The sequence below is a fragment of the Bos grunniens genome, chromosome 5 (genome assembly GCF_055505025.1).
Source record: "Bos grunniens cultivar Pamir isolate PY7600 chromosome 5, Bosgru_T2T1.0, whole genome shotgun sequence".
NCBI classification, from domain to species: domain Eukaryota; kingdom Metazoa; phylum Chordata; class Mammalia; order Artiodactyla; family Bovidae; genus Bos; species Bos grunniens.
Genome location: NC_141169.1, coordinates 98,727,269 through 98,749,567, shown reverse-complemented (window position 1 = coordinate 98,749,567; position 22,299 = coordinate 98,727,269). Strand labels below are relative to the sequence as shown.

Here is a 22,299-nt window from a genome sequence, read left to right as displayed (position 1 = left end):
CCAGCATGCTGCAGTCCAAGGGTCACAAAGAGTCGGACATGAGTGAGCGACTGAACTCAACTGAATCAGAACAAGGTCAAGTCCTTTGCCGTTCTTATCCCAAATGTGGCCTTTAAAAAATCTTTCCTGAAAGTCACAAGGGAGTTTGGATCTTTGAGCACAAACTTCCCATTCTTTTTGCTTGGCGCCCTGCAAATGAACACGGTGCTTTCCTTTACCACAACCTGGTGTCAGTAGATTGGCTTTGCTGTGCAGAGGATAAGCCGACTCAAATCTTCCCTATTTTGTTCCCAATCACAAGTATTGTAAACACTGCACAAAGCAAAGCCTTGCTCAAACCTCTCTTCCAAAGTTGTATTTTATTTGAAATGCAAACAATAAAGGTGAGTTCTGTTGTGTATGAAACACAGCATTCATTTATCACAGCAAAGCACAACCGTTTCAATTTCTTGCTGAAAAGAAGTGACACTTTTATTTTCCACTGTTTTATTATAAAAATCAACATTTCATTTGTTACAACTCAACTTATTGTAATAATCAAAAGGGGGATTTATACAAGGTATTTTTTATACAGTTTAAAATTAAAGCACTTATTTTACAAAAAGGGGGAAGTGAATAGTGGACAAGGGCTGACCAAATGTTGGTCATTAAAATATAATTACATCCTTGCAAAGCACCATCGTACCAAAGTCCATGAACAAGAAACACCAGCTGACTTTAAGACAATGACGAAGATTAAAGCTTAAAAAATTTAAAAACACAGAGGATAAAACATCTGAAAGCAGCACCAGATCCTTCACTTGCAAATAAGGCTAGTCCAGCTTAAGTGTCTCAGTATCTTCTTTACTCTCATTAAAATGTTCTCAATTAATCCTAGATACTCAATTTCATGTAACCTTAGTTTAATCAGACTTGTTTTATTTTCTTTTTAATATTCTTACTTAGGCATTAGTATTTAGTGAGATATAATAGAGATCTCTCTCTCTCTCTCTCTCTCTCTCTCTATATATATATATATCTTTCTATATATATCTATACCCCTGCCCTGCTTATATGTGATTTTTAAAAAATTATTTCTTAAAGAATGGACAGTTAAGCAAAGCAGACTGTATAATTCTTTGGTGTTAACTTTTGGACAAACCCAAAGTAATGGGAAAATTAAAAGTTATTTCCACTTCTGTGTATAAGACATCACTTTATAATTGTATCTGCAAAGTCATGATGATTTTTTTTCAGCAGTAATTTAAGAATGGTTTAAGAATGGCTTATAAAAAAAGAAAAGGAACAATAAAGTTTACCTGAACTGAAGAAGGATGAGGTCAGTAATTTCATTCTAAATCATCTAGATAAACTGAAGAATCTTCCTCCCTCTCCATTCAGGTATAGAATTAGTTTTAAAAGAGGCAGAATCCAGTCAAATATCTCAAGTATATGGATTCACAATTTTAAAATCATGTTATGCGTTAGGGTCCAAAATCCTTTAAAACTTTTCAGAATTTCAAAAGCTAAAGTTTGAGCCCATTGTAAAATGATGCAATTCCAGAAGTCAGAAACTATACATATGCTACAGTACTTTGTAAAATCATGTTATTTCTCTCGGTTCACTTTAGATGTGAAATAAGGAAAGGAGTACCAAACAAAATTAAATTTCTTGAGTTTAAGAATTCTGAGAATATATATTAAACACTGCTTGACTATGACCTTCCTTAAGACTTGGTCCACGTCTACACTTCCTCTGTAGTCTCATTTATTGATGCTCAAACATTTGACAGCCATCTGATAATCCCATACTCATATCCACACTCCAGGCATACTACTCATGTCATTATTCAGAAGGAAGTACTATACATATTTAAAGTATGACATACTTGGGAGGTATGAAAAGGCCAAGGTTTTTTTTTTTACTGAATCTTGTTAGATGTGTAATAGTAATAACCATCATGCTGCTTTTATGACATGCAAAATCAATGAACTAACAAATTTTCCCCTGCAAGAGATAAAGCAATTTTAAAAACTATACTTTTTAAGAATCTAGTCTAGGCACAAAAAAACAGCAGCAGACCTATCGCAGAGAGTGAGGCTTGCTTGCTGAAGGCAGGCCTTTCCTGTACCAAAAACAGTCTCTATACTATGATTATTGATATCAGGCCACATAAATATACACAGTTCATTAACAGGTTAGATAAGACACAGCTATTAAACCTACTGGCAGTATTCCTCATTAATAAGCCTTTATAGCAAAACAAACAAACAAAAATTATCCTGCCAAACTTGACTGTAATCTAATGCAGACAGAGGCTATTTCTATAGCTCAGTATCAAATGAGTTGGTCTTGTACAAATTATTGACTTTGGAATATTTTAAAATGATGAACAAAGTCAATCCTCTGCTCAAAGCCCCATCCCAATTAATGGTCTATATTAGATAAAAATGTACTGTAAAGTCTTCATTTCTACATATGAGTCCTTCAGAACAGCTGTTCTCAAACTGGCTAAAGGGTCAGATATCTTTTGGTGGTACATCAGAGTATTTTTGTATTAAAATTAAAATAATGATAATTTTCTGCTAAACACATATCTCACGATATGCTAGATTTACAGCAAGTGTCAGATGCATAATAAAATTCCCCAAAGAAAAATCAGTATTGAGAAAATTCTACGCCTTAACTGTTTTTTTGTTAATTGTGAATATGCCATTATCTGATATAAACAGCAAAATTCTTTGGGCCAGGGTTCAAAAAACCAAAGCTCTGCAGGAGCAAAATTCAAGGTTATAAAAGTTTAGAAGTATAAAAGACCACTTCAGTGAAGAAAAGCTTACTGTAGTCCACAGAAAGTATGCTATGCCAAAGTTCAATTTTCAGGTCATTTTAATCACATCTCTAAGTGGGCACACTTCAAGATACACAATCACAACAAATACTACTATATTTAAGGAACATAATTAAATTTTATTCATTGCCCCTCAGCTGGCTAATGCATCTAGCAATAATCCAAATTCAAAATCATCCAAATTCAAAACTGTATTCTTTTTCCCCCAATTTGTGTTCACATTAACTTTTTATCTTCCAATTAAAGATCTTGTGTTTAATAAACTAGATGGTCTACTTTAAAGCTTAACTGTCCATATAACCTGAGGACCAATAAATCCATCCTCAATTTTGACAATTCTCTCAAACCGTACCTTTCAAATATTCCCCAAAATGTTCAGACTCCATCTCAAACATTGAGAAAGAGGATTCTGAGACTAAGCTGAACTGCCTTCAAATAATTTCAAACAAATTGGCACACAAATTAGTATTTTGCAAGAAGAGGCCATTGCCATCGCAGTACAAGCACTTGAACTGACATATAACAAGGCAATATTCTTCTTAGTTCATTATAGTGCAAGTTTCCACATGGGAAGCCCACCAGATAAAGATGCACATTAAAAAATGTAAACATCGAGAATTCTCATATTTTAATTGATACCCAGTTATTGCTAACCTTTCCATCTTCATGTGAGCATCAAGTGCCTCTGTGTGTCACAGAATGCAACTTCAATTTCCATTCTGTTAGAACTTGAGCACTTTGTTTCGTCAACAGGAAGAGTTAACGCTCGTCTGACTGAAATGCAAGACACTGATGGATTACCATTTATTTATATGCAAAATCAAGTGCACCAGATTCATATAAGGTACCCCAATAACCGATGTGATATTCTGAAACCGCATTTTTAAATTTTTTAAAAAGATTACTTAGGTATTTTAATTGCTTAAAAAGTTAGTTCACCTCCACCAAAATTATAAATCCTTTCTTCCATTGTTTTCTCTTGGGCCCTGAAATCTAGAAAGGGTGGCCTCAGCAAAACAGAATTAAAAAAAAAAAAATCATCATTTATTAAGTAACTGACCAACATCTGTTAAGGTAAAAATACATTAGTATGAAAACACATTCAACTTTAGCAGAGAAATGCTGGAAACATGTGAAAAAGCAGGAAACTGACTTCTGGAAAGGTGGCAGAGCAGTGCCAGCATCGTTTCACGGGTCAGCCCTGACAGCTGAAGCAGCAGCAGCCCCAGTACCACACGGGACAGGCAGAGCACGGAAGAGCCTTCCGTTATCCCCCTCTACTCAAGTTCCGACAGCTGAAAAGTTCAGTTTTCCTTCTCATGTAAGCCATATCGTTAAATTTGTTAAATCACCTTAATCCATAATGGAGTAAGAGAGAAGACACGTAAAAATATATAAGAGGTGATTATAAAAGTAATTCATGGATAATTTGAAAACAATCTAATATTCACATTAGGTTAACAGAAAGATACTGTATTCAACTCACGCCACACATTAGAAAGAGGTTATGTGTGTAGAGATCATTCTGAGAAAAATCAGCCTAAAGAACATGAAAATGTCACCAACAACTAATATAGGGAAAACCTAACGATAACAAAAAAAATCCTCTTTTAAAATAGATTGTCTCTAACCGGAACATATTTAAATGTTTTACTAGGAAAAAAATATATATAAATGATTTCATACTGTGATATTATATGCTGAAAGTACTGCAAGGATATATGATTAATTTACAACAAAAACTTAATGGTTAAATTTGTAACTCTTAAACGCTTTCTATTATGTGCTGTAAAAAGACACTGTATTGAGCAATAAAACAATCTTGGAATAAAGAGGAACAGTAACTTGTCTAACCTTTGATCCTTATGTGGACACAGCAGTCCAATTGAAGAGCTAAGCTGACTGGGGAATGGAGTTAGTAGAAATATTACAACGAAACTTTTATTTAGCAAATTCTGTTTAATCAATCCCCAGATTTTATGGTGAATAAATTATGGTATCTTGGCAAAATATAATGCTGCTAAGGGAGGAAGCAAGGTGAAATCACCCAGGGAATTACTGACGTATGACAGAGGGGTGACTTTTACGATAGGGACAGAAGGCTTGCAAACAAAACGGCCCCATAGCATCTTACCAGATAGCTCATCTCTCCCACAACAGCAGCACCCCGAATGAATTTTTAGAAATATCTATCTTCCTCACTAAAATTATTGGACCCCTAGAGAAAACAAAGCCTTTTATCCAAAATTAGTATTCTTTTCTTTTGCCTTTCATTTCTTAAACTTGTTGGCATTCAAATGGTAGTTAATATGAAGGCCACTGGGCTCCTTCCGAGTATATATGGTTTGCTGCTGAGATGGACTTTAATTTCTTTGCTTTTTAAAAAAAAAAAAAAAAATTTTTTTGGTATCAATAAAGCCCCAGACATTCCTGGTCAGTGATGCTGTTTTTTTAATTCCTGTTTCCTTTGTACTCAGTCACTTCACTGGGTTTAAGGCATGCTTTGTGTATTTAGTTTGCAAAAATAAAACTTTTAGTACAAATTTATTATTTATACAAATTTTTATGGCACAAGCAGCAAATCTGCTATTTTAAGAAAATATATAAATATCTTTTCCTTCTGTACAAATATCTCCAGTTTTCCCTACCCCATTTATAATTTTAACTGTACACGGTCTGCCTCATCCTTCAATAATAGCTCCCTCCCCCCCCTCCAGATCGCAACCAAATTCGTATTTACACTTTTGTGTTGGAGGCAGTCAGAGGAGGAGGGCCCCTCCTCAGGAGGAGTCTGTACAGGGAGAGGGTGGCGGTGGGTAGAGGTGATGAGAGTAGCTCCTCTCCGTGTATGGAGAAGGCGGGCAGCTTTCATAGTTCTCTTCTGCTGACAAGTACTGGCTTCGGGGCGTGGGAGGTGGGGGCACAGGCTCTGAGTCATAGTTCAAGTCACTAGTGTAGCCCTTGGCCGTCACCACTGAGGTCATCCTTCGGCTAGGAGCATAGTCACTGTCACACACATCTGTGCTGCAGGGCGTGGTGGGGGGCGCAAAGTGCCGGTAGCTGTACGGCCTGTAGCTGATACAGGGAAGAAAGCAGAAGAAGAGGAATTAGTTTTATAGAAGAGTGGTTTCTCTATCCAAATACAGAGGCATTAAATGTAAACCTGACTTGGAAGACAATCAACTTGACAATTTAAACTGGCACCAACCAAGAGGCAATTTTCAAAGGCAGGCTGAAGGAGGAAGACAGCATTATCTTGTGAATGATGAACTCATTCTGACCTCTGGATGTGTGCTTATGTATTTAAGTTGGGCTTCCCTGGTGGCTTCACAGTAAAGAATCTACCTGCAATGCAGGAGATGCGAGTTCAATCCCTGGGTTGGAAAGATCCCCTGGAGGAGAAAACAGCAACCCACTCTAGTGTTCCTGTGTGGGAAATCCCATGGACAGAGAAGCCTGGCGGACTACAGTCCATGGGATCATAAAGAGTCAGACTAGATTTAGTGACTAAAAAACATCATCTTTAAGTAACACTGTATCAATAAGAAGGAACTATCCAAAGTTGTATTTAATGGTCATCTTTGGAAAAAATCTCTCATTTTGCATTTAGTCTGTATAGTGGACATCAATGTCTGCCTTTCCATGATCTGTGAGAACGTGTCTTTATGATTTTACATTACTCAAACATGTGAGCATTCCCCGAACATTCCTCAAATGCTCTATGATTTACCTGATGAATAATTTAATGATGACTGAAGACTTCATTACTCTCTTTACTTCATTCTCTCTTGTACAAATACTGTACAAGCCAGGCTGAATTTTGGTAGACAGCCTAAGGAACATATCTATCCCATTACTAATACTATCAGTACAGAGAAATTACCGTGATTTGGGGGAAGAAGTGTCAATTTCCTATGCTGTATGTAGACAAGCATGTTGTCATAAGAGCAGCTCTACCTGAACACCAAAATGGCAAATTCCAGGTATCCATACAGAACCAGTGACTTTTATAAAACATATTTCAGAGACCTAATTTATTTCTGTATACCCTTTAAGCTATCTTTTCAAGCAATCTATAACTGTTAAGTTTGTAGTGTGGCTAACTAAAGAAAAAGGCACACTGGAAAGAGAAATATACTAGTAAAATTAACAGCCGACTTAAAAACTGTTGATTTTTCCATCATTTCTACTATAACTTCTTATGTCATTTTATAGTCTAAGTATAGTAAAGTTGATCTTATTTCATATTTATCCCAGTCAGGATTTATTTATATGCTTTCTCATCAAATAAAATGACTGCAACAGTGGGGCAAGAGCAAGTGTAAAACTGAAGCAACAATTTATAAAACATCTAACGATGTGCCAGGTAACACACCTCAGGACACATGCCACTTGAGGCAAGCCCTCCATATCAAAAGAAATGGCTATAAAAGACCAAAAGTTACATGACCTGCTAAGCAGGTTCTCAAGCACTTTTACTACCAGTATTGACATGATGTCACAGTATTTTTTAGGTCTTATCTTTCTGTCCAATGAGGTGGTGAGCCTTGGTGAAATTTCTTGGCTCAACATTTAAAAGGCCCAATACTTCCACTTCCACAGGAGAGGAGGAAAAAACAAAACACCAGAGGAGAGAAAGGAAACAGATTAACAAAATGTATTAAGTTTTGCAAACTTTTCCCCCACCCCCAAGAAAATTTAAATGAGAAAAGTTTCACTCTGAAGAAATACACTGGGCTTAATTTGAGATGTGGGAAACAGTTAAATAAGAACTGTTTTTCAGAGACAGACAGACAGACATAGAGAACGAACTTAGTGCAGCTGGCGGAGGCAGGGGGTTGGAGAAACACAACACGGACCATGGGAGGAAGGTATAGATGGAGAGTTTGGGATGGACGTGTACACACTGATGTATTTAAAACGGTTAACCAAGAACCTCCTGTATAGCCCAGGGAACTCTGCTCAATGTTACACGGCAGCCTGGATGGGAGGGAAGTTTGGGGGAGAATGGAAGCAGGTGTCTGTGCGGCCAAGTCACTCTGCTGTGCACCCGACACTATCACAGCGCAACACTGATAATCAGCTGCAGTCCAATACAAAACAAAAAGGTTTTCATAAAAAAAGAACTGTTTTTGATGCAATTATGTCTACCTGAATCAAACAGTGTTTAATTTAAAGAAATTGTTTAAAAGTAAAATTTTTGCTCTTTCCTTTTGTTTTTTTTCAATTTTCAGGTTTCTGCCTATTTTGACTTCTTAGAACAAACCTGGGGTAGGGAAAGCAGCACTTTAAGTAAAACATAAAATCAATCAGTTCAGAGTCAAACCTATCTTATCCATAAAGTGACATAAGGATTCTGAATGAGATACGGTATAGTTTCCACTTCATTTCTACACATCTCTAAGGTTATATATACAACAGGGCAATTGACTGGAATGCCAGGAAACACCTTATTGAGAAGATAATGGGCACTTGAGTAATGCCAATAAACACGGGCACTAAGTGTCTGAAGAGAATGTAAGTTTTTGACTTTCTGTTGGCCTGTCCAATAAGACAAAAGAGTAAGGACGACACACTAGGACTGAACCTGTTCACTCTGCTCCACAGTCGCAAATGAGCACAAAGGCATAAGGTCTCCCCTTTTCTGGCTTACAAACACACTGCAGTTTATTTTAATGAGTCACGATTTATTCCATGCAACTATATGAGAAACCTTTCACTCCAGATTGTAACAACAACATATGTAAGCAAGAGCTGAACTTAAGCTTCTTTCAGCTTCTCTCAAACTCTGTGCCCTTAATACTTCTGCTATTTTAGAGCTCTCCTAACTCTCTGGACCTTCGTCTTATCCCAACATTCCACTGAGATGATCAATCAAACCTAACCTCAGCAGTAACATATTCTGAAATCAAGTCACTTTGGGGGTAACTTCTCCTTAGAATACTGCCAAAGCCTGGAGGCTCTATCTTAATACTACAAAAGCCAGCCACAAAAAAAATTGCGGCTCCCTTTAAAAAATGTAGAGTTCCCCGAAGGCCTGAACAGACATTTTTCCAAAGAGGAAATGCAGATGGCCAACAGGCACATGAAAAGATGCTTGATGTGGCTATTTATCAGCAAAGTGCAAATCAAAACCACAGTGAGTTATCACCTCACACCAGTCAGAACGACTATCACCAAAAAGAACACAAATAACAAGTGCTGGCAGGATGTGGAGAAAAGGGAATCCTTTTACACTGTTAGTGGGAATGCAAACTGAGGTAGCCATTGTTTCTCAAAAAACTGAAGTAGAACTATCATATGACCTGACAGTTCCACTCTGGGGTATATATCAAGAAAACTGCAAACACTAATTTGAAAAGATACACACACCCCCAAATTTCCAGCAGTATTATTTACAATTGCCAAGATATGGACACAGCCTAAGTGTCCATCAACACATGAATAAAGAAGATGTAGTGTGTGTATACACACACACACAATGGACTACACTCAGCCATGAAAAAGAATGCAATTTTGCCATTTGCAACAACATAAGATGGATTTGGAGGATATACACTAAGTAAAATAACTCAGAGAAAGATATATACTGTGTGATATCAATTATATGTGGAATCCAAAAAATACAAGAAACCAGTGAAAATAACAAAAAAAGAAGCAGGCCCACAGGGATAGAGAACAAACTAGTGATCACCACTGGGAAGAGGGAAGTGGGAAGGAGAAATCAAAGAACAGGGGAATGAGGTATGAATTATTAGGTGTAAAATAAGCTACATGGATATACTGTACAACACAGAACTATAGCCAATATTCTGTAATAACTACAGATGGAACAAAACCACCTCTAAAAATTGTGAATCACTAAATTACACAACTGCAACTTACATAATATTGTGCATCAACGATATGTTAATTAAAGGAAGTCTAATGCCCTGAAAGAAAAGGGTTTGTGGTAGAGGCAACATCAGCATTACCCAGACAAGAAGCCTGTTCTCTCTACAAGATACCTGTTCTCTCTTGGTGGCCATCATCTACTCAGCCAGGGCCACAGCAAACTCACAACTCAAACACTTTCTTCTAATAAACATGTGGACTGACACTGGAGGAGGATGTGTATTACCTGTAGGACCTGTGAGTGGAAGGGCTGTTAGAAGAATAACCGAATTCCATGGTGTAATGTGATCGCTCTGTGGCTGGGGATGGCGGAGGGTTCAAAATCTAAAAGGAAAGAAAACCAAATGATTGAAATAAGAATAGTCTATCCAGACAGAGACTATTAGCCTTTTCTCAACTTCTCTTCCTCCATCTCTGTTCATATTCTTCTTCACTTCCTTTTTTTTCAAAGAATTAACCTAAAACAGTACTTTAGAACTATGGCTCTCCACCCCTCAAGACACAATTTCATTAGGTGTAAATAACACAAGGTGATGAGAAGGAAATCTGCAACCTACAAGTTACTGGTTTAACGTGTAGCACAACTGGGTTCTGATTTTTAAAACTATAAATGTTTAGAGAAAGATTACTTACTTAGGAGAAATACCACGTTTTCCTTCTTTTGGGAGGTCACAGAATGACGGTACTTAGCCTCTCAGGAGGTACTATTCAACAGTTCTACTTTCACCTGGTATATGAAATTCATGTCTGATACTTTCAAATATGCTGGTTGCTACACAGTCATTAAGTTGACCACATTCTAAGTGCTCACATGGTGGTGGTAAAACCTTTGGGCCTTGTATGTCTAAATTCTATATTAAAACCTTTTATACTACCATCACTAAGTACCCATATTTAATAAATAAGTTAAACATCTAAGATCTTATTTATCTCAGCATTCAAAGTGAACAGAGGAAAACAGGCTACTTACTGCAGGGAAGTAAGTGCCTTTGGTGCTTGATGAACTACTTGACGATGCTCCTGTGACATGGGCTCGGTCATAAGGGGGTCCACTGCTCCCCCCCATGATACTGAGGGAACTGATCATTGATTTACCACGAGACATTCCTAAAATGAGGGGTAAATACTGAAGTTGAGTGCAATCTATAAGAAGGCATGAAATCATTTTATTTAGTCCTAGAATTGCAAATATCAATAGTCAAATAGCTCCATTTTCAAACAACGTATGCCCTCTTTTCCCAATAATAATTGAAAATACTTAATGGAAAAGGCAAACAAATGTTCTCTAGAAGTGGGGACTTCCATTGAGAGCTGGCCTATAACACAAGGCCAAGGATAGCTCCTGGCTCTTCCTACTCGCCAGAGTGGAAGCAGAGCTCCTCAAGATGAGAGGTTTTCAGTCTCTTAGAAGACCTGAGAAAAAAAGAACTGTGAAGAGCAGAAGTGCAAAGCAGGCTAGACAAAGCAATAGGTCTGCTCAAAAGAAAAGTAAACCCATTGTTAAGAGCATAAATTCAATGTATGGGAAATTATTTATCTACTAGATGCAAATGTTGTTGTAATCACAACCACAATGCTAAAGAAGAAATTCTATTTTTCACAAGTGACTTCCCAAATTCCACCTTTAACAAACTAGGTATGGCAACAGGGAATCTATTAACAATTTAAAAACCATCTATTTCCTTACAGCTAACAACCAGAGTAAGTTATTTTCACAGGGTTTTTGGCCTGGTATCTCTTTCTCCATATTCATTACAAGAAAGGCTTCTTTTCATTAAGGGTACCAAAAGACATTGAAAAGAAAGCTGTACTTCCCTAGAGGAATGCAGTCTTCCCCAAGGACAGAACATCTGGCACCCTGGCCATGCTTGAATAAACCCTCCTCCCATTGTCTTCATCTAAGTTAGGAGAAAACATAAGATGATGTATTCCTTCCTGCTATCAATCAGGCATTTCTAAATCTGCTGAAAAGGAAACCTCATCTGTTTTTTCGGGCTCCTCTAATTCCTGGGCTCCGTAGTACAGGTCTCTTGGTAGTGAACCAAATGAACTGTGGTTTATGACTCTTTTCAACAAATGGCCAGTTGATTAACTTTAGTACAGCACATCTAGAAATGCAGAGTGCATGCGTGCTAAGTCACTTCAGTCTCTTTGTGACCCCATGGACTGTAGCCCACCAGGTTCCTTTGTCCATGGAATTTTCCAAGCAAGAATACTGGCGTGCATTGCCATGCTCTCCTCTAGATTGTCCCGACCCAGGGATCGAACCCGTATCTCCTGCATTGGCAGGCAGGTTCTTTACCACCAGCACCACCTGGGAAGCCCAGAAATGAAGTGTACATGCAATAAATGTATGATATATTAATATAAATGCTTGTATGTACATGTATTTGCTTTGTATCCTTTGCCAATTTCTAACAAACCATACCTAAGGTCTTCTGTGTAAAAAGAAGGTGCTAAAAGTAAGCGAACATTTGTCCTTCTAACTGTTTAAACCCAAAATAGTCTACATTGAAGTAGACTGTAGGCAGTATTCTGTTTCCATAATGGAAGCTTGGCAATCTTGCCAAGACTTGATTCTCAATGGGTCAGTCCTGGCTCACCTGGAAGAGATCCTGACAAAGAACTGGGGTGTGGCACGTAACCAAGGGGCACAGAAGCTGGTCCATGAACTACATAGTCGTTAGTCATGGTTTCCCCATCGCCCTTCATCCGTGGACACAACATCCTCTGGCAGATAAAGTATATGGTTCCAGACACAAAGATGGTAACAATTACTCCAATAACAGAACCCACTGTATTGGTGGCCTGTGGTGCTGGCTCCTCAGTTGGATCTAAAATGGGAATGCAGTACAGTTACATAATGGAAAAACAACTGCAGGTTCAAAACAGTAATGGAAAGAGGGTGTGCAAGCAGAATTTGAGCCTAACGAAGACAACTCACACATTTTTCCTTTTTATGAATACATACACACCATGCCCCATGGATACGTAGACAGATAAATGTCACTTAGGAATCAAAACAAATGACTCCTAGGTGAAAACAGACATAGGACAATACATTGGAAAGTATAACTGTAAACTGGTAACAAAAATGTTAAGTGAATTATAGATTAAAACACCATTAAGAAGTTTAAAAACACATATATAGACAAAATCTATCCTACTTCATTCTGTATATCATAAAAATCAATATTATTTGGAGATGTCTAAGAAAATTTTAGGGTCAAACGTTTTACCTGGAATGGTAAAGAAGCCAAAATCAGCTCTGAGCTTGATTTTAGATCTGAAAAGTGACATTTATGCCTGGTGAAGAGAAATTAGAAGCTACCGATGAGCATCAGCTCTCAGGCCCAATATGCTGCTGCCTTAAGGGTGAGTCTAGTTGCCTGAGGGCAAGGAATATAAGGTCTCTGGTACCAGAATAGCTGAGGACTCAGAGAGAAAAGCCGGAGCATGAGAGGACCATGTCAGCAACCTTCATGGGATCCCCGAGCTATCTGAGACTTTAAAACAGGGCACCAACATGAGAGATAGGGGAAAATATAGGCAAAGAGCTCATCAAATGCAGAACATTACTCTTCTGTTGAGAAGGAAAATCCTTCTGTTGTGAACAGTCAGACTGTATTTCACAGCTGCGTATCTCTTAAAACTTTCCTTTTGTTCCACCTCACCTCAAAACCTCCCATCCACACAGCTAAACTCATCTTACGATTAAACCTAAGAACTGAAAGAAAACGACATCACCAAGTTATATACCATGGAGGGGCTGTGGGTCACATATTATATCACCTATGGGCTCTGAGCCCATATGCAACCAGCCCGTCTTTCTCATTCCCCACTTCCCCCCACCCCCACCCAGGGCCTTGGCATTCCTTCTAACACCAACTTTCAAGAAAGAATAGTTTACACTCACTGTTTTGTCTCTGGGTCACATTTTAACTCATTGAAAGTAGACTTCTGTCCTTACTACCACAATGAAACTAGTCTGGTAAAGTTCTCCTATATGCCATAGTCAATACACTCTCCATCTCACTGACAACTCTATACATTCAGTACTGCTGGCTCCTGTTTTCTCCTCAAAAATGTCTGATCATTTCCCCTTCCAGGACACCATTCTCTTAGTTTTACCATCTCTGATTATTTGTTCTGTCTCCTCTCGTTGGCGTCATTCTCTCCCGTCTGCCTCAAGTACAGTGCTTCTTAGAGTTCTGTTTACCTCCTGCTATTTTCCTCCTCTGCCTCCTCTCCCTCAGAGATTTCATCTACTGCCTCAGCTGTAATTATCAAGAATAAACCGAAAAGCCCATCTCTCTCTCTTGAGCTACAGACCCACAGAGTTATTAACAGCTTTCTTAATAGCTTCAATGGGACACCCAAGGGGGCAGCTTCAAAGCTGCGTAATCCAAACTGAACTCACAGTCACCACCATTTGTCAACATTTCCTGGATTCCAGGGACAAAGCAGATCATGAATAAATAATGGCGCCTGTGGCAAATTATAAGCATTTAAATTTATATAAAAAAATAATTAAAAACCTACATCAGCTGAACATGATATCCACAGTCATGATACACAATGATATTTTGGTTTTTAGTCTCTGCCATATAGTCTCATTTATGAGTGTAGTCATTCAATGAGGTTACCTGCTAATTCAACCTAAACTCATCACCTCTAAGCTAGGTTACGAAAACCTTTTCATTCTACGTCTGAAATAACCCTGAAATCTATCCGCTCCCTCCTCTCCATCAGTGCTGCTTCCCTTGATCTAGACACCCACCATCTTCTGCTGAACTACCAGTCTCTGAAACATTTTAAAGGTACAGCCTGCAAGTCTTTAGTTGGTAAAAACAATTTAATGTGTTGAAACCAGCATTCTGAAACAGAAAACTTCAGGATGCATTCCATACAATACAGGTAAATACTGTTGCATGACTCTCATTTCTTTATGTGTACATCCACATCTTTGTATTCTTCTCCATGTGGTCAAAACATTTGAAAGCACCTAAGCTAACAGATTTCTTTGCCTATCATCTTTCACCTCCAATCCATCTACTTTACTACTTTCACAATTACACAGCCATGCCAGTCCTCCACTTCAGGCTTTTAACGGCTCTTCATCATTCTCGGGGCTTCCCTGGTGGCTCAGACGGTAAAGAATCTGCCTGCAATGTGGGACACTGAGGTTCAGTCCCTGGGTTGGGAAGATCCCCTGGAGAAGGGAACAGCAACCCACTCCAGTATTCTTGCCTGGAGAATCCCATGGACAGAGGAGCCTGGCGGGCTACCATCCATGGGGTCGCAAAGGGTTGGACACAACTGAGTGACTAACACAATAACAACAACGTTATTCTGGAGTACTGTCTACAGACTCTTTAGAGGAAAAGCAAAGTCCTTTGTGATCTCACCTTTACATATATCAGCTTCTGCCGACACACCTCAAGACAGCAGCCTGTATTTCGGCAGTTCAATTTACAGGTAATTTCTCAAAAGTGCCCATTTCACTCTGGTTTTGGGCAGAACAAGAGAGTCCCTCTACCTAGAATGCAATCTCTCCACTCAACTGCATAAGTAATGCTATTCAATGATCAACAGCCACCCAACCTTACCACATTTTTCTAAGATATTTTCCTTGTCGAAGCCCATCTTCGTGTCTAAAGATCTGGCCATTCTCTTCTTTGTGCTACTCCTTGTACAGATCTCTATTACAGCACATTTATCATTACTCATCACACTCCTTTATCAATAACACCTACTCTGATTTAAGCTGTTTCATATACATTAAATCATTTAATCCTCTCACAATCACCATACTAAATATTATCTTCATTTTAAAGATGGAGAAATTGAGGTCTAACAAGCAAATAATTTACTGGTGGAATCAGAATTCAAATCCATATCTGCCTGGCTTGAATATCCCTCTTCCGACCCTCCTCTGGCCACAGAGAACTCTTGAGGAACCTGGTACAGGTGTGATGTGCCCTCAGCACAAAGCAAGTACTCAGCAAGGTCTGCTGAATAAACGGAAACAGATCCCAGTAGTCTCAGTGAGGATCCCACTTGAATTTTGTAAAAACATCACCTTGAAGTCTTTGTCACAATTTAAAGAGTTTTAAAATGAGTTCTGTCTAAATTCCACAAAATCAGTTTCGACAGGGGAGACCTGGCTTGCGCTGAATGTCATTTGTCAATACTTGACAAATGGAATATTTGTCAACTGGGGATACATTTCATGTTAGAACATTAGTCAGTAGTTGTGTACTTTGAAGAAACAACAGGCTATTTAGCCTAAGGTTTCTAGGCTCAGGAATATATATGTGGGGGCTCAAGTATTCTCAGGCTGTGTTTTAAGGAAGCTCTTAAAGTCACTGAGAGACTGGTAGAAAATTATGCAAGAAAAAAAATGGGAAATTTTAAACATGTGTTAACGTGCAGAAGGGGCTTCCCAGGTAGCTCAGTGGTAAAGAACCCACCTGCCAATGCAGGAGACGCGGGTTCAGTTCTTGGGTTGGGAAGATCCCCTGGAGAAGGAAATGGCAACCCACTCCAGTATTCCTGCCAGGGAAAGCTCATGTAAAGAGGAGCCTGGTGGGCTACAGTCCATGGGGTTGCAAAAAAGTCAGATACGACTTAGTGACTAAACAACAAACGTTCAGAAATTCTTAAGTTTAGACCACTAATTTCCACATATTGAAACTGAGAATTTCCTAACCTTAGTTTTCAAAAAACAATATTCCTTTCTGATGCTTTGCTAAATGTTTCTGTGAAGGTTTTTGAACATAAGAAAACTACTATCTTTAAGAAATGATTAAATGTAAAATTTAAGAAATCTCAAGTACAAATAACTAATATCAATAACTTGCTTCTTAATAAGAAAGCACTGGTCGTAAGTGAACCTCACACATAATGAAAAGGAAAAGAACATTAAAAATTCTCCCTTATCTACCTGCAGTGTGGGAGACCTGGGTTCGATCCCTGGGTTGGGAAGATCTCCTGGAGAATACCCACTCCAGTATTCTGGCCTGAAGAATTCCATGGACTGTATAATCCACGGGGTCACCAAGAGTTGGGCATGACTGAGCAAGCTTCACTTTCACACTTTCAAGACTAATAATGTTATTTTAAAAAAGAAAATTCTACCTTAAGAGTAATACAAGGTTTTCATCATACTTACAACAATCCAGTTCATCTGATTTGTCACTGCAATCCAAATTATGATCACATTTCTTGTGTTTTCCAATGCATTGACCATTGGCACAGCGGAACTGATCAATTAAACAGAGTACTGTGGAGGGAAAAAATGTAAATAGTTTTCTTAGTTTTGCTATTGTGTAAAGTCTGGCAGAAGTCAAAGAGAACATTCTGGGCACACATGAAAAATCAGACTTAGAGAAAACTTACAAATAGTTCTCTGGGGATTTCAACTGAGAGACAGAAAAGAGAAGAAAAAGCAATCTAGCAAGAAACTTCCTATTTTGTCCTTTATAAATTCCATCTTTCACTAACAATTCTGTTAAGGATTGAAAGAATTCTACATGCATTTCTAGACACTAAAGATTTCCAGAGAATATTTTTGTTGTGGTTGTTTTATATTCTGTTAAAAGTTAGTGGATGAGAAGAAAACATGAAATTACTTTATGTTGTTAATAAATATGTCATGTGTGTGTGCTTAGTCATTCAGTCATGTCCAGCTTTTTGCGACCCCATGGACTGTACCCCACCATGCTCCTCTGTTCATGGAATTCTCCAGGCAAGAATACTGGAGTGGGTAGCTATTCCCTTCTCCAGGGGATCTTCCCGACCCAGGGATCAAACCCAAGTCTGCTGCATTGGCGGGTTCTTTACCAGCTGAGCTACCAGGGAAGCCCCATTCAGAGCTCACTGCAAACAAGGACCATTTTTACATACTGAAGGGCTAATCTTTTGGTGTCATTTCTCAACTGCAAAGCTTATTAATGTGTATAAATCTTACACACATTAAGAAAATTAAGACAATTTAGAACATGCTACTATGTTTAGAAATAATAAAGTCAAGCACACTTGAAAAACCCCAAATCTACCACTGAATGAGCCAAAGCAAAACTCTGAATTTCAAACAACTTAATGGAAAAGGGAAATCTGTAACCAGGCCTAGGAATTGCGGATACCTTCACAGTTCTTCTCATCTGACTTATCCTGGCAGTTCGCGTCTCCGTTGCATCGCAGGGCACCATCGATACACTGTCCACTGGCGCACTGGAACTGGGACTCTGAGCACACAGGACAATTGAGTTCATCACTGTGGTCTTCACATTCAGTAAACCCATCACACCGCCAAGCCACAGGGATACAGTCAATTTCTCCCGTGAAACAAGTAAACTGCTGAGGAGAACATGTTGGGGGTTCTTCAAATGAATAGGGGGAGGGGAACGAAAAACACAGTCATGTCACACAGAGGCACTGACATTTACACCTGAGTGAAGCCCATTTCATGATAACATATACAAAACACTTTATAACACATAAAATCTATAACTTATCTTACCGAATCGGAAAAGAGATAAAATTTTTACACTACTTCACTGAGATTCATTAACTTACAAAACTATAAGGCAGAAAGAAGTTTTCTTATATAATTTAAGTAGGAGTACTGAATTTCCAATGTTATAATCTCACACATAACCCAGGAATTACCATTATAATCATCCACCTTCAAATATTTTAAAGTTATATTAGAATTCATAACTTTTCCAGCCCTGAGGTTCCCAAAGAATGATCTACGAACCCCTGGGGGTTCCTGACCTGCGACCTCTTTCCAGGGAACTGACAGACAGTATTTTACAACAACACTAATATATCACTTGCCTTTCTCACTACACGTGCACTGATGCCAAGGAAGGTAAAACCCTTGGCACCTAAGTAGACTCGGGGCAAGGGCCCCAGACTGTACCAGTAGTCACCGCATTCTACATAGTCATATACCATACATACACTCAGCGGTGGGGGGTGGGGGTGGGGCAGTTTCATTCAAGAATGTTCTTGACGAATCAGTAAAAAATACTAATTACATTAAAATCAATTCTGAGTACACATCTCCTCAAAACTGTTTGACAAAATGGAAAACATGTACAAAGCTTGGGCTGCATACCTCAACATGAAGGTTTCCAAAGCGAAAAACTTTGAGCTGTAAACGCAACCCAAAACGTGACACCCTTTTAATGTGAAAGAACGAGTGGCAGATAAACTATTGATATTTGCACTTGGGTATTTTGTGGGAAGTTTTTAAAAAATGAACCAGTGATTTCAAACAATAGCAAACCACAACGTACTTGTGTGGCAAATTAGACAGCACTGGAACTTTCTATCAGAAATTGTAATTTTAGAAGACCTGTATCCAACACTGTTAGCTTGATGGAGTCCTAGTACTTAAATATTCTTATGAGGAGATTGGTGGTAATATTAATGTGATTGTTTTGATACTGTATAATGAAGTGCATCAAAACCTGATGATGTGGGAATTTCTAAATGGAATTCTAGTATTTCCAAATGACCAAGATGCATAAGGTTACAAAACAGTGCATGGATAAAATACCCATTCACGGTACAAAATAACTAATGGGATTTCAATATGAGAGACTATAATAGTGAACTGATATGGTTTCAAGTTCCACAATGCAACTAACACTATAGAAAACTATCATATGTCAAAATTTGGTGTAGAATTCATTATGCATATACATAATTATTTGAAAAGGCTATTTAATTATAGCCCTCCAGTTTCCAACTACTTATCTTTGAGGCCAAAATTCTTCATACAGTTCAATGAAGCTACAATACTACAACAGACTGAATGCAGAAGTAGACAAGAGAATCCAGCTCAACACTCAAAAGATTTTTTAAAATGTAAAAACAATGCTATATTTCTCACTAAAATTATTTTGCTTTAGAAAATACCATCAGTTTTCTTAAGAGTTTTAACTTGAGAACATGTAATGCTTTATTAATATTTTTAACAAGTATTTTTTAAAGTTCTTGGTTTCAAATCCTACCACAGTAAACATAGATTAGATATACACAATCTACACAAACAAAAGCTCTCCTCAAAAATTTTTTAAAATGTAAAAATATGGTGAGACCAGTTTGAAAACACATTCAGACTGGCAGAAGTACAAAATGAGATGATGGGGAGGTAACACAGGCTCAAATGAAAACACATCTTGAGAAGGGCAAGCAGAGAAATTCAGATTGTGTATTTCATTTGCCTCCACTGTAAAATCTGAGCTTCCCAGGTGGAATTAGTGGTTAAGAACCTGTCTGCCAATGCAGGAGGCATAAGAGATGTAGGTCTGATCCCTGGGTCAGTAAGTTCCCCTGGAGGAGGGCATGGCAACCCACTCCAGTATTCTTGCCTGGAGAATCCCAGACAGAGGAACCTAGCAGGCTACACAATTCATGGGGTTGCAAAGAGTCAGACATGACTGAGGCATGCATGCATGCATGTAAAATCTACATTAAATCACAAGAAAAATCTTGTATATAAATTCAAGATTTATTGAATTGACAATTCACTGCAGTTTCACTCTTAATAATAAAAACTGAAAACAATTAATATGTCCCTGAACACAAGAATAATAAAACTATGGCTTATTTGTATTGATACAATGAAACACACTATACAGCAACAAAAAGAAAACCACAGACTGTGGCACTCCACTCACTATAAAGATGAATCTCAAAATATCACAGTAAGCAAGAGAATCCAGACATAGAGTACATACATCATGATTCCTTATGTAAATTATGTTCAAAAATAAGTAAAGCTAAACCATGGAGATGAAAACTACTCCAGGAAGAGAACTGGCTGCCAAGACGCAGGGAACTATTCTTAGTGACAATACTGTATGTTTTGATCTGGGTGGGCTTCCCTGAGAGCTCAGTTGGTAGAGAATCTGCCTGCAATGCAGGAGACCTTAATTTGATTCCTGGTTCGGGAAGATCCATTGGAGAAGGGATAGGTTACCCGCTCCAGTATCCTGGCCTGGAGAATTCAATGGACTGTACAGTCCATGGAGTTGCAAAGAGTCAGACATGACTGAGTGACTTTTACTTTACTTCACTTGAAACGGGTGCTGGTAACACCACTTTACACATCTGTTAAAGTACACTGACTATTCAGTTAATACATACATTAAAAACAATCACTAAATATGAAGAAAAAAAATATTGGTCTTTTAAAAGACATTTTCTAAATGAAAGGTGATATCACTGATTCAGTTTTATCTGTGTCTACATAAAGGCGTATTTTTCTAAGATTTGCCTTACTGGAGCAATAATCTAGCATTCTGACATGGAAACACTTGCTTTTTTCTTTTTTTTTCTTGTTTAAATTATGGCCCTGTGGCATCACATGGTAAAGAATCTGCCAGCAAGGCGGAAGAACCAGGTTCAATCCCTGGGTCAGGAAGATCCCCGGAGAAGGGAATGGCTACCCTCTCCAGTATTCTTGCCTGGGAAATCCCATGGACAGAGGAGCCTGGTGGTCTACAGTCCTTGGGGTCAGAAAGAGTTGGACACAACTCAGCAACTAAAACACACTTTAAGCAACTAGATTCCATTTTGGGGGCTTCCCTTATGGCTCAGCAGGTAAAGAATCTGCCTGCAATACAGGAGACCAGGGTTTGATCCCTGGATCAGGAAGATCCTCTGGAGGAGGAAATGGCTACCCACCCCAGTATTCTTGCTTGAAAAAAAATCTCATGGACGTGGAGCCTGGCAGGCTACAATCCAAAGGGTCATAAAGAGTTGAACACAACTGAGCAACTAAGCACACACAAAATACATGTAACAAGTTTACCATTTTAACCATTTTTAAATGTACCGATCAGTGCATTAAATATATTTACATCATTGCGTAATACCTGCTATTCTGGGGACAGATATTTCAAGAACCAGAGCTTAACTTTCCCTGTGCACAAGGCTGATCTCCCCAACTAAACTGCATTCTCTGTGTCAAAGATCTTCACGTCTCCCGCGATCCAGACAGAGATCCTCATAGCTACTACTCACTACATGTTATTTTTTTTTAAAAACTTGAAAGTTAGAAGAATATTCTTATAATACCATCTTATCAATAATTTTCATATTTGAGTGTAAACCCTTTCAATCTTTTTTCAGAGATTTATTTTTTATGTAGTTTTCATGACACAATAAAACACCATTTTAATATTTTTTTCCACTTGCGCCAACTTTGGGCTACATTTTTACATCAGTTTACGATCATAATTTTTAACAGCTACATAAGCTCAGTTATTTTATTAAATCATTTTCCTATCATTAGAAATTGTTTTAAAATTCCCGCCACTGTAGAAAACAGTCCTTTTCCTTTGGTTGAATTCAAATAGAATTATCACCAGCAGGAGAATTTCTAAATTAAGGGAATAAATATTATAATGCATTTGATGCTACCATACTATGCTTTAACAAAAGGATACACCTTTGCTGTGGTCCTATGAGTAACTGAACCAATTTCACTACAACATTACTACTATTCAGTTCAGTTCAGTTGCTCAGTCGTGTCTGACTCTTTGCGACCCCA

At 38.2% G+C, this 22,299-nt stretch overlaps 1 protein-coding gene across 5 annotated transcripts in view; it reads right to left on the bottom strand.

Moving 5' to 3' along the window:
- Nucleotides 1-340: 340 nt before the first annotated feature.
- LRP6 (LDL receptor related protein 6) overlaps nucleotides 341-22,299 on the bottom strand; it is a 179,818-nt gene continuing 157,859 nt past the window's right edge. For 3 of the 5 annotated variants that reach the window (XM_086401981.1, XM_086401982.1, XM_086401987.1), the window contains 6 exons: nucleotides 17,873-18,109; nucleotides 16,900-17,010; nucleotides 12,329-12,559; nucleotides 10,696-10,832; nucleotides 9,952-10,049; nucleotides 341-5,906 (listed from right to left, as the gene is read on the bottom strand). In XM_086401981.1, the coding sequence (XP_086258107.1) occupies nucleotides 5,612-5,906; nucleotides 9,952-10,049; nucleotides 10,696-10,832; nucleotides 12,329-12,559; nucleotides 16,900-17,010; nucleotides 17,873-18,109 (1,109 nt within the window). In that variant the 3' untranslated portion in view covers nucleotides 341-5,611. The remainder of the gene's footprint in view (nucleotides 5,907-9,951; nucleotides 10,050-10,695; nucleotides 10,833-12,328; nucleotides 12,560-16,899; nucleotides 17,011-17,872; nucleotides 18,110-22,299) is intronic. The other 2 variants (XM_086401983.1, XM_086401986.1) reach the window with 1 other exon arrangement.